Here is a 13,357-nt window from a genome sequence, read left to right as displayed (position 1 = left end):
ATTCTTCCACAAAATGAGGATAGTATAGTGCTTTTCCTTTAAGGAATGTCTTAATATTAGATGGAATAATCCATAGCAGTTATTAAATACTTAATGTATATTATTTTTATTATTTCCTATATGTGTTAGTCGCTCAGTCGTGTCCGACTCTTTGAGACCCCATGGTCTGTACGTGGAAGGCAAGAATACTAGACTGGCTTACCATTCCCTTCTCCAGGGCATCTTCCCAACCCAGGGACTGAACCCAGGTCTCCTACATTGCAGACTCATTCTTTACCATCTGAGCTACCAGGGAAGCCCCTAAAGAATATTAAACTGGTTGAGGTTTTTCATCTTTTCAGGTATCTTTATGGTTTCTAAATTTGAGCACATAAAAAACAACGATACGAAACATCTGACTGAAAACTTCTTGAGGCCAAATTCCAAACAAACTTTGATTTGCCAATGTTTACTCTCTATTTGAACCCACAACTGCTAATCTCATTTTAGACTTCCCCTAGGACCTAACCCTCGCTAACAGTGTCCAGGTTTGAAGGTCTGACTGCACTCTAATCACAGGAGAGTTCTGCTTTCTCTCTCTGTTCACAGGACGATTTCCCTAAAGTATCCTTTTGCAATCAGATTAAATACCCTTGCTCCTAAAGGTAGTTGAATGACAGATTTTCCCACTGAAACTGATGATGTTGAAGAAAAGAAACATATCTTAAATTGGTCACACTAGAGGTATAGATTTGAACTAAATATCCCTGAGTGAAGCTAAAAGAAGCATTTAAATAAAGCTACAAATTGGAATCTTCCATGATACTGATGATTATTGCCGAGAGGAGATGATTGCTTATTTGGACAGTTTATATTCTTACAACTTCTAAAATAAGTTTGAGGAAGTAAAATAAAAAATATGTCACTAGCACTATTATATAAATATGTGTGTGTTTAGTCACTCAGTCATGTCTGACTCTTTGTGATCCCATGGACTGCAGCCCTCTAGGACCCCCTGCCCATGGGATTTCTGGGCAAAAATCCTGGAGTGGGTAGCCATTCCCTTCTCCAGGGGATCTGCCCAATCCAGGGATCTAAGCCAGGTCTCCTGCATTGCAGGCAGATTCTTTACAATCTGAACCACAGGGAAGCCCATATATATACATATATCTGTAACTAATGCCAAAAATATTAAAGAAAGTAGAATTATTGCACAGCCTTTCCTCTAGAACAGATTGTTTGGGTCACAAGTTGTCAGTGAAGAATCCTCTTTAAGAAGATGTCTAATATTTCTTCTCATATGACATTTCTACCCATAGACCAGCAAACTGCTCTATCACAGTTACAAAAGAAAAGTGAGAATTTATTTTTTAAATGGTAAAATGCAACTAGTGCTCACTCTGTAGGATTCTATGCTTCGATACAATCTTATATTCACTTCAGAGCTGCTGAAAACTTGGCAGAGTAGAAAAGATTCTGATACTCTATTATATTGTAAATCTACAGTGTTTGTGAGCTTGCCTAGTCTAAAAAATCATTGGTACTTCAAATAAAAGAACTATTGAGAGGACTAGGCAGTAAATGTGGTTTTCAGATTTATTTTTCAGGGAAAATATGCCTCTTCAACTGAAGTTGAATTTCTTCAGTGCATCAGGAAAAATGTTCTATGTTCAGTGTAGATAAGTTAAATTATATTCTGCACTCCCTATCCCTAAGATGCATTGTTAGATTGTGGTTTATGGAACTGTTCTGATTTCTGAACTAGTGTGAATAATTACATGCCAGTGCAAGGCTATTTTTACTTAATCATTTTCTGATTCCTCCCCTCATCTCTCCATTTCTAGGAATACACATATATTAAAATAATGACTACCTGCCAAGACAATCACCCTAGAGTGAAAAGTGGGGAGGAGGTAAGAGTAGTGGGGTCATTTTAACTTAACATTTTCTGCCAATGGTAAGAAATAGCAAAGAGAGGAAAGATTACATAAATCAGGATGGCTGGGAGACCAGTCTGATGCAGCAAAGCATACCTGTCTCTCTACATCCAGACACATCAACTTATCATCCTGGTTTATCTCCTCTTCAGTCATTTATTCTCTTGTTTTTTGCTGTTCAGTCGCTAAGTCGTGTCCGACTCTTTTGTGACCCCATGGACAGTAGCCTACCAGGTTCCCCTGTCCATGGGGTTCACCAGGCAAGAATACTGGAGTGCGTTTGCCATTGCCTTCTCCAGGGGATCTTCCCAACCCAGGGATCAAACCCACATTTCCTGCATTGGCAGGCAGATTCTTTACTGCTGAACCACCAGGAAAGCCTACATATTCCCTAGTGTGTTCTAACTATCAATGACCTTACTGATAACAGTTTAGAAATAGGACCTGGGTCTGCCAAATATACTCAAAAGCTGCACAACTGTATCCATTATATCTCCACAACTGAGAGCCACCAGTGCACAGAGAAGGACTGGATGAATGCATTGATCTGTCACAATTCTAAGATTTGTGGGTGTTATAAAAATTGAATTTGATAGAGCCTCAAAAACACATTTAATCTCTGGATAATATGTGAAGTTGGTCTAAAGTGGAGGATATTTCAGTACAGTGAACGTTTGAAGGTGGGCAAATCAAGTCACTGACAAAAGAGGTGAGCTTTTCAACCTTTTCCAAATTTTAGTTTCCTGCTGGGTGCTGTCAGCTTAGGCATCAAAGCCAGAGAACAGCCTGATTTGAATTGCTTTGTGTTGTTTTTGCATAGTGGGATCTGTACAGATATTTTGATAGCATTTTTTTAACATTAATTTGGCACTTAATAGTGTTTCTAAAAATAACAATTAAATAGATAACCAAATTTAAAATGCTGATTTAATTTAGCTTTAAAATATGTTTATATATATATAAAATATTATATATAGGATATACATATGATATATACTTTTATACTTGTATTTCAATGTAACAGATCTACATTTGAAGGCACTATTACCATTTTAGCAATACATTGTTAGTGGGGTAAATGATATGAAAGAAATAAAGATGAATTAGACATGTTTTTTGCCATATTACTAGGAAGATTTTAAAAATTACCTAAATGTCCCCAAACTTGCAAAACTCTGCCTAAAAAGACTTTACTTTTTATATATAGATTACTGTGACCTATTTGTGTGAAAATACCCCCACCAATGTACAAGCGTTTTTGGAGAATTTCTAAGCCACACATTTGTTCTGGAACAAACCCCTCAATTTACATTCTCATTTCTGTTCTGTTGTGATGCTGGTTACCTTTAGCAGTCTGGCGCTCAGGTACAGCTTATCTGAGAGAGGTGACACGCTCTCCAGTGTCCAAGTATTTACTCCAAGGCCAAGTAAATATTTGCCTGGTCAACTTTTTTTCCTTCTTAAAATTTCAATCTCATGTAACTCTAATTCAAGGATGATGATTAAATTGGAATGTTTTGTACTGTGAAGAAGCCACGTGGCAGACTCATTCATTTTCTCTCTCTCTCCATACACACACACACACATACACACACACACATATAGTTTCTGTATTTATAACTTCTATATACAATTTACATATGTAAATATTTATAGCTTATATATAAAATACATGTGTATATAAGTGAAAAAATAAATACATATAGTTTGTATATAATTTAAAATATATATTACATACAGATTCTTTCTGTATGTATAGCTTCTAGCACGCTAGAGTGAAGAGAGGCAAGGCAGTAAGACATATGATTATGTGCTCAAGGAGCTTACAGGTCATGAAAGGACTGCAGATAAACATAAATGACCACGATATCAATAGAAAGACTACTTTGTGTAAGGAATACAAATGAAATTATATGGATATCAGAATCAGGAGAAATTACTTCCAGCTGAAGGACTCATAGATAAGGTGACAGAATAATTTATTATACAAACTTGCACACTTTTAAGAATGAAAGGGAGAGCACCCACAATAATGCCAGGAAAAGAGGAGTTAACTAAGGTTGTTGCAGGCAAACTCGGAGAGATGAGTCACCTTGGAGGGAGCGTGTTAGAAAAGAGATATCATTTCGTTTAAAGATTGAAAAATGGCTAGAAGCTCAGCAAACAGCATAGGGCAAGGGTCACGTAGAAGCAACACTATAAGCAAAGTCATAGATGTGATTTTTAAAATATGGATTTTTTTTTAAGTCAGAGATGATAAATTTATATACTGAAAGAACCAACATATAAAGATGCTATTTGGGGACCTCAGAAGGAATCAGTTGCCACAGTCAAACTGGGTATTTCAATAAACTGACTATTTACAGGCATACAAGCAGGTTTACAAAACAAATTTTCCACACTAATACCAACTCTAAGCCTGAAGTAGCAGAGGGAATTGGGAGTTTCTGGAACCTGATGAGGGTTGTTTGATAGGACCTGTGACTTTCAGTAAGGACCATCAGCACTTGCAGTGACATAGAATAGAGAGGATGCTACTGGAACCAATACCCCAAGTCACTCCCCTCACGGAGCTCTTGCTGTTAAGTTTCACAGGCCAAATCTAAATGAAAGCCAGCAGGTAAGAGAACTGTTGAAACCATACTGTCTCACTACCTGGGACACAACACAGGGTGGAGAAGGGTGGGGAATAGATGTGGAGGTGCAAAGAGAACATATCTAAAATAGATACAGCCTTAATCAAGTTCACTGATTTATGTTGAGGTTTGACAGAAAACAACAAAATTCTGTAAAGCAATTACCTTCAGTTTAAAAATTAATTAATTAAAAAAATAAGGGAGAAGTTGAAAAGCTGATTTTGAATATAGATAGATCTAGGAGTGGAAAGAAAATATAGAGCCAAAGTTTGGAAAAGATCAAAATTCTTTTGGAACCAACTAAATAATGTCCAGGAGATAGAAAAGGACAGGGAAGCCTGGTGTGCTGCAGTCCACGGGGTCACAAAGAGTTAGACATGACTTAGTGACTGAACAACAAATAATGTTGACATTAATACATTTGCTAATGTATTAATAAATACAAGAGGTCTCTTCTACCTCTTGAGGTCTGGACTGGTTTTCTATGGTATGTTTTTATATAATGTTTGTAATGGTGACTTCAATGCTTACTAGCTCAAACAGATTTGTGTAGCTCCTTCATATGTATGTATCAATGAATGAATGTATATAAAACAAAAACACCTGCTGAAAAAATGAAAATTTAAAGACTTTCTGCTAAGATAGATTCAAAGATGACTCTTGCTCAAATCCACGGTCATGCACTGAGGGAATTTTCAATTAGAACAACTTGAGAAAGTCCTATAAACCTGTAAGTGGTAAGAATGAAATGACCAACACATTTTACTCACAGTATTATTTGGGATCCTGGTGTGGCTAAAACGGTTTTAACAAGTAAGCTCTGTCTTTGTATTTTATACCTGGATTTTTACCTTATTTATTTTTGTTACCATTCTGCCTAGTTCTTATTCCCCCTTGTGCCTATTATCTTTTTTCCTTACAATCCCTAGTGTTTCAGTTTGTTGACTTGCTAACATATGTTAGACTTTCTGGAGGCCAAAATTTGTGTTGCTAATTTTAAGAATCATTTACGTTTTGCTCTGTTTTGAGCCCCATTTCATATTAGTAGAGTTTGTTTTTAGTGTAACTTCTCATTCTTATCCCCCAGTTCTGCTGCTGTTCTCTTTTATTGTTCCTCTTTAATTTATTGCATCTATTACAGACTGGACTTTATGTGCAACTGAAACAGATTTAGTTCTAGAATCCAGCTCCTATCAGCTGTCAAAGCATGCTACAATTACCTGGACCATACCTTCTTTCTTTACCACTTCCCTGAAATAATGCTGGCAGAATGCACTACTGATTACCTAAATGTCTAATCCAATGCATACTCCTCAGTACTCATCTTATTTGAATATTTGTTATTTGTGATACCCTTTTTTCTTCTTAAATATATCCTTTCATTTCTGAGACACTACTCTCCCTTACTGGAGCTTCCCTGATGGTTCAGTGGGTAAGAATCTGCTTGCAACCCAGGAGACACAGGAGACTCGGATTTGATCCCTGGGTTGGTAAGATCCCTTGGAAGAGGAAATGGCAACCAACTCCAGTAGTCTTGCCTGGAAAATTCCATGGACAGGGGAGCCTAGTGGACTACTGTCCATGAGGTCACAAAGAATTGAACCCAATTAAGCACAAGCACAGATGGACAGAATCTCCCTTAGTACTTGCCTATATTTTTTATTCTTTCTTTTGCTGACTCTTTTTCTACTATGGCAGACTGTCTCCAGGATGATTATCAATGACCCTTGCCCTCTGGTATTTACACTGAGTAAATACTCAGTATTTGTCCTTCCACACTGAGTAGGGCTGACCTATCTAGTCAACTATAAAGGATATTGCAGAAACAGTCATGTGTGACTTTTATAGCTAAGTCATGGAAGACAGTGCCGTTTCCACCTCACTCTCTAGGACCACCTGCTTTCAAGAAGCTAGCTGACAACTCAGAACACAGTTATTAAAGAAGTGAAAAAGGTTAAAAAAAAAAAAAAAAAGTGGAGTTTTATGCATCTACATGTCCTAGGAAAAAAAAAAACAAACCTGAAATCAATATGCATTAAAGAGCAAAGGACCTTTATATTTATTTGAGATACCAAAGAGGGTAAGACCTTTGGAGTAGGACAAACTGGAAATAGGTTAGTCTTGAATGCAATACAAGCTGATCTACTTGTGTTCTTTGCCTACCAGAAGAAAATTTTATCCCCTCTGGAGGAAAACGGCACCAGTGAGAGCCTCGACCATGTTTTCAAACAGTATGTCTAGGAGTCAGTAAAAAGTAGATATGCCAAGAAATAGGATCAATTAATAAAAACCAAGGGGAAAAAAAGGAAGTATAAAAAATTAAAAGGGTATAAACTTGATTAAAATGTTTTTAAAAACAGAAAATATAGGATATCTCACTGTAAAGTAGGAATTTATGAAAAACAATCAGATAAAAATTCAAGAATTGATGGAACTTCCCTGGTGGTCCAGTGGTCAAGAAACCACCTTGCAAAGCGGGGGGGGCGTGGTTTCGATCCCTGGTTGGGAAATTTAAGACCCCACGTGCTGTGGAGCAACTGAGCATGCGCAGGACTACAGAGCCGAGCACCACAGCTGGAGAGTTGTGCTGCAACTGAAAAATCCCGTGGGATGTAACAAAGACCCCACACGCTACAACTGAGACAGGAGGCAGCCAACTAGGTAGATAGAATTTTTTTTTAAGTTAAAGAATTGAAAACATAATTTAATATATGAGTTTTGAAAGAGATTAGAAACTGAAAAGAGAATATCAATGAACTACAAGTTAGGTCAGTTCAAATTAAAAGAACATTGAAAAGAGCATACACACACGTGGGACATGATGAAAGACTCTTCACATGTGTAATTGGAATTTCAGAAGAAAAAAGGAGAAAAATTTCAGGAGAAAGATGAGAGAAGAGAACAGAAGTAATATTAGAAAACTTAATGGTTAGAAATGGTTAGAAAACTAATTAAAAAGAATCAAACACTGATACAAACCTAAGGAAGGATAAATAAAAACGACCACATTTTGGCATGTTTAGTAAAATTGATGAAAACAAAGGAGAAAGAGAACATCATAAGGGCAGCTGAAGGAAATAACACATTATTTTAATAAATGAGACATATCCAAGATGATAAAAATCAGAAGACAAAAGAAAATAATTTCCTAGCAGAACATCTTTCAAAAATGAAGGAAAAAAAAAACTAAAGATGCTTTCATAAAGCAAAAACCAAAAGATTCAGTGTCAGCAAACTGACACTGAAAGAAATGCTAAGAACAGTTCCCCAGTCAGAAGACAAAGGGCCCTTGGAGGAACTGTAATAATTCAGGGAAGAGTGAGACATACCGAAAGGTTCATGTCTTTCATAACTAAGACACTTTTGAGGCATCTAGGTGAGATGTTTTGTAGAATATTCCTCAGTTGGGATTTATTTGATGTGTTTTCACGCTTAGACTGGGATCATGAGTTTCAGAAGTCAACAGAAGTCAAGTGCTATTTTCATGACACTAAATCAATGGTATATTCTGTTCATTATGTATTAATGTTGGTGTGAAATTTGGTCACCTGGCTGAGATAGCTTTTGTTATGTTTCTCCACTGTAAAGTTACTCTTTTTTCCCCTCTTTTCATACTGAAATCTTTGGAAGGAAGTAAACCGAGAACTTCCAGATGTTCAAGCTGGTTTTAGAAAAGGCAGAGGAACCAGAGATCAAATTGCCAATATCCACTGGATCATTGAAAAAGCAAGAGAGTTCCAGCAAAACATCTATTTCTGCTTTATTGACTATGCCAAAGCCTTCGACTATGTGGATCATAATAAACTGTGGAAAATTCTGAAGGAGATGGGAATAGCAGACCACCTGACCTGCCTCTTGAGAAACCTGTATGCAGGTCAGGAAGCAACAGTTAGAACTGGACATGGAACAATGGACTGGTTCCAAATAGGAAAAGGAGTACGTCAAGGCTGTATATTGTCACCCTGCTTATTTAACTTATATGCAGAGTACATCATGAAAAACACTGGTCTGGAAGAAACACAAGCTGGAATCAAGATTGCCGGGAGAAATATCAATAACCTCAGATATGCAGATGACACCACCCTTATGGCAGAAAGTGAAGAGGAACTAAAAAGCCTCTTGATGAAAGTGAAAGAGGAGAGTGAAAAAGTTGGCTTAAAGCTTAACATTCAGAAAACTAAGATCATGGCATCTGGTCCCTTCACCTCATGGGAAATAGATGGGAAGACAGTGGAAACAGTGTCAGACTTTATTTTTGGGGCTCTAAAATCACTGCAGATGGTGACTACAGCCATGAAATCAAAAGACTCTTACTCCTTGGAAGGAAAGTTATGACCAACTTATATAGCATATTAAAAAGCATAAACATTACTTTGCCAACAAAGGTCCATCTAGTCAAGGCTATGGTTTTTCCAGTGGTCATGTATGAATGTGAGATTTGGACTGTGAAGAAAGCTGAGTGCCGAAAAATTGATGCTTTTGAACTGTGGTGTTGGAGGAGACTCTTGGGAGTCCCTTGGACTGCAAGGAGATCCAACCTGTCCATCCTAAAGGAGATCAGTCCTGGGTGTTCATTGGAAGGACTGATTCTCAAGCTGAAACTCCAGTACTTTGGCTACCTCATGCAAAGAGTTGACTCATTGGAAAAGACCCTGATGCTGGGAAAATTGAAGGCAGAAGGAGAAGGGGACAACAGAGGGTGAGATGGCTGGATGGCATCACCGACTCGATGGGCATGAGTTTGAGTAGACTCCGGGGGGTTTGTGATGGACAGGGAGGCCTGGCGTGCTGTGATTCATGGAGTCGCAAAGAGTCGGACACGACTGAGCGACTGAACTGAACTGAACTGAACTATGGACAACACACACTTAAGTAGTAGGAAGTCATGTTCCAACTCCTTGAGGGCAACATATTTACATAAATTATTCTGAATTCTTAAGCACAGGTTGGAGAAGGAAATGACGGCCCACTCCAGTGTTCTTGCCTGTAGAATCCTGTGGACAGAGAGGCCTGGGAGACTATAGTCCATGGGGTCGCGAAGGGTCGGATACAAGTGAGCGACTGAGCACAAGCATGGGTTATTTGTCTCTTCTCCCCCACCTCTATTAACTTATTTAACCACTTATTTATGCTAGGATGGACTCAATGAGTATTTATTTTATACTTTGGATTATCATTTAGTAAAAATTATGCTGTTTTTCGAATCATTCCAGCTTTGGCCATAGAGCTTTTTTACCTGGCTCTGTAAATTTCGTCTTTCCCAAATGTCATATTGGAATCATACAGGTCATAGACTTTTTAGACTGGTTTTTTTTCACTTAACAAGTGCTATTTAGGTTTTCCCATGTCTTTTCATGCTTTGATAATAGATCACTTCTTTTTACTGTTGAATAATATTCCACTGTATGGATACTGTTGTTGTTGTTGCTTAGTTGCTAAGTCATGTCTGACTCTTCATAACCCCGTGGACTGCAGCACGCAAGGCTCCTCTATTCTTCCCTGTCTCTGGGAGTTTGCGCAAATTCATGTCCATTGAGTTGGTGATGTTATCTAACCATCTCATCTGCTGCCCGCTTCTCCTCCTGCCCTCAATCTTTACCAGAGTCAGGGGCTTTTCCAATGATTCAGCTCTTTGCATCAGATGGCCAAAGTACTGGAGCTTCAGCTTCAGAATCAGTCCTTCCAATGAATATTCAGGTTGATTTCCTTTAGGATTAACTGGTTTGATCTGTATGGACTTTATGGATATAACAGTTTGTTTATCCATTTACCTGTTGAAAGATATCTGGTTGCTTCTGTCTTGGCAATTATGAATAAAGCTGCTATAAACATTTCTATGCAGGTATTTATGTGGGCCTCAGTTTTCAAATCAAATGGGTAAATACTAAGAGCATAACTGCTAGGTTATATGGTTTAGACTGTTTAGCTTTGTATGAAACTATCAAACTGTCTTCCAAAATGGCTGTACCATTTTTCATTACTACCAGTAATGAATGTGAGTTTCTTTTGTTCTACATCAAAAATTTGTATTGTCATTTTTTTTTACTTCAGCCAACCTAAGAAATATGTAGTAACATCTCATTGTTCTCTTGATATGCAATTTTCTTATGACAAATAATGCCCAGCATATTCTTAATATGCTTATTTACCATGTCTATATCTTTTTTGATGAAATGCTTGTTGGGTTGTATATGCATGACCTTCTAGAATCATAGATATGAATATGTAGGACTTTTCAAAGCCCTCTATAGACACTACATTGTTCAGAGTTTTCTTTACAGCTTGTTGATTAGCTTGTTGCTTTCCCCAGCTGTTTTCCACTGCCTTGGGTAGTCATGATGTTAATTAATTGCCTCTGATCTTTTCTAACAAACAGCCCTTGGTAAAAGAATGTTAGCACTAAGAAAGCTCTGAACCAGTTCAAATAAAGTCTGCCTTGGAAATGTGGTCTACCATTGAACCACCAGACATGTCAAATGACAATAGTTCTCTGGGACTGGAATTTTGAAGGAACTTCAACTCCATTCTCCCTCTTTCAATGACTCCAGCTTTCTTTTCATTGTGACTGGGGGCTGTTGGTTTTTGAGGCTATTGTGCAGTTAGGAAATGAAAGAAATAGAGCAAACTAAAATGCCATAAACCGCACTTTTGTTAGAGATTCAGCTGCTTTTCTTGAATAAATTCTCCTTGGACTGCTATTATACGAGCCTCTGTTTAATTCCTGGAGTTCTTATAAAGTTGTTTCTAACAAGTTTTCTAACTGTTCTTACTGCTTTCGTGAGTGAGAGGATTTTTGAGGGTCCTCACCCCACTATTTTCACTGAAGTTTCACTTGCTTATTATTTTAGGCTTTCATTTAATTTTGCTGTAGATTTTGTCAGCTTCAGTATCAGAACCCTGTCCAGCTTTTGATCTTAGAATTTTTTCTGAGAAAGAAAGAGTGAATGAATACCTGCTACAACTGCACAGTTACTTCTCAACTAAACTATTTGAAGAATATTAGCCTACTCTATACGGTCTGTCAGCATATTGTGCTATAAACTTGATTGATCAGCATGTTATTCTCAGATTGTAGAAGCTTTCTTAAATAATTTATGAGACACAGAGCCATCTTTCAATGAAAGCTCTTTACTTATGCTCTCGATGCAGCTATAGGGTGTATTCCAGTTCAGTAGTACAAAAATTGGCTTTTTCTAATGACAATAATGTGTCTATGACCGTGAGGAAGTTCATAATTATCGTAATTTTCAAAAGCAACCTATTATTTTTCTCTTGTCTCAAATTTTCCATCTGCCTCAATTTCCAAGAGAAAACTCAGCTAAAGTTTGATTTCTAGACTCTAATCGAGAGCACTGGATCCTACGCACTAAAGTGTAATGTATGCAGGATAGAGTAGCAGTGAAAAGCATAGACTCTGAAGTTGAAGAGCCCAAGACTGAATATTGACTAGGGTTGCATCTACCACTGTTTTTGTGGTGTGTCTTTGGGTGAGTTTCCGAAAGTCAGATGACCTCTCAAATCAGCATGTCATCAATGATTTCTGTGGGTTTCCTTCCCTTTATATCATGTCTCCAGCAGGAAGCCAGCGCGATCGCAGGAAATCTCTTCATGTGTTACATTTTCTTGGGGATGATAGTCCTGTAAGGGTAAAGGTAAAGTGGAAGTTGCTCAGTCATGTCTAACTCTGTGTGAGCCCATGTGACTAGAGAAGCGACAGTTGATATAATCTGTTTTCTGCCAATGTGGGTCCCAAGCACTTTTTCTTCTCTGTAGAGCTGCTCCAATCTTCAGCTCTGGGGTGGCTTCTAGAAAGAATGCTCCTAATCTTGGCTATTTATTGCCCACTTCCATGAATACTGCATTTTTGGTCATCTATGTCCCCTGTTATGCTCTGGATATGGTAAGTGGATGATATTTATTTTATTGTTTCTTGTGTGTTTTGCAAGAGAACCTATGGAAACACTAAATTTTAGACAGCCTCCATTATCCTGTGGCAAGTTGAAAGGTATCTGCTATTTTTTCATCTCCTTATTTCTGGTTTACTTATTTTTATTTGAAAAATAAAATTTTTAAATTTTTCAACATTTCTAAATCAGTTAAGATACATCTCTTTCATACAAGGTAGGATTGGATTCTTCTTCTAATTAGATTAAGCCCAATATCCTTGATTGGTTCAACAGTAAGTTTGGTTCCTGTTCTGCATTTTATCTAATGTTTCATCCACTTTTTCACTGTGTGGACTCTTTCCCTTTTTTATTGTTATTTTTCTGATAATTAGTTTATATCTGTATATGTAAAGGGTTTATACTTCTATCTTCTTAGGGAGTAGAAAACCTCTCTCTTCATGAAAGTGGTATATAACTTCTCTCGCTTCATTCCTCTACCATTCAGCCTTACTCAACAGCATTATCTTTCTTTCTGTTTACCTTGTTATCCTAATGTGCTTACGCTCTTACTTCTTAGTTTTCAGCTTTAAACAACATGCCTTGACTTTCAACATTCTACCTTTTCTCCACTCATCATGCCGTTTCTATTACCTGTCATTTCTATGCTGTCAGAAGATTTAATAAACCATTCTGCTACATTTACATCAACTTTTTAGTCAATATTCTACTCTTCAGGTATTCATTATTCATTCATTACTCCTTTAAGGAGTTTTTCCTATAACTCCTTGAATGGATGAAAATTGTGCTCTAGTAAATACTTTAGGAAGAGCTCATGAATACAATATTCTCCAATATTCTAAATATTCACAATAACCAATAGCCTTTTTACTAGACAGTTTGAGTGTGTAAAATATCCTTG

The 13,357-nt window shown here is 37.3% G+C and overlaps 1 protein-coding gene across 4 annotated transcripts in view; it reads right to left on the bottom strand.

The window, feature by feature from the left end:
- Nucleotides 1-13,357, bottom strand: part of GNGT1 (G protein subunit gamma transducin 1) — a 265,894-nt gene that overhangs the window by 122,950 nt on the left and 129,587 nt on the right. The window contains exon 3 of one of the 4 annotated variants that reach the window (XM_043462608.1): nucleotides 11,750-12,190. The exons of the other annotated variants lie outside the window; for them this stretch is intronic. Coding sequence (XP_043318543.1) covers nucleotides 12,166-12,190 — 25 coding nt within the window. The 3' untranslated portion in view covers nucleotides 11,750-12,165. Of the gene's footprint in view, nucleotides 1-11,749; nucleotides 12,191-13,357 lie in introns of those variants that run through there. 4 annotated transcript variants of the gene reach the window in all.

This window comes from Cervus canadensis, chromosome 3, assembly GCF_019320065.1.
Source record: "Cervus canadensis isolate Bull #8, Minnesota chromosome 3, ASM1932006v1, whole genome shotgun sequence".
Classification (NCBI taxonomy): domain Eukaryota; kingdom Metazoa; phylum Chordata; class Mammalia; order Artiodactyla; family Cervidae; genus Cervus; species Cervus canadensis.
Note: the sequence above shows the minus strand (reverse complement) of the source record. Positions and strands in the feature narration are given on the sequence as shown.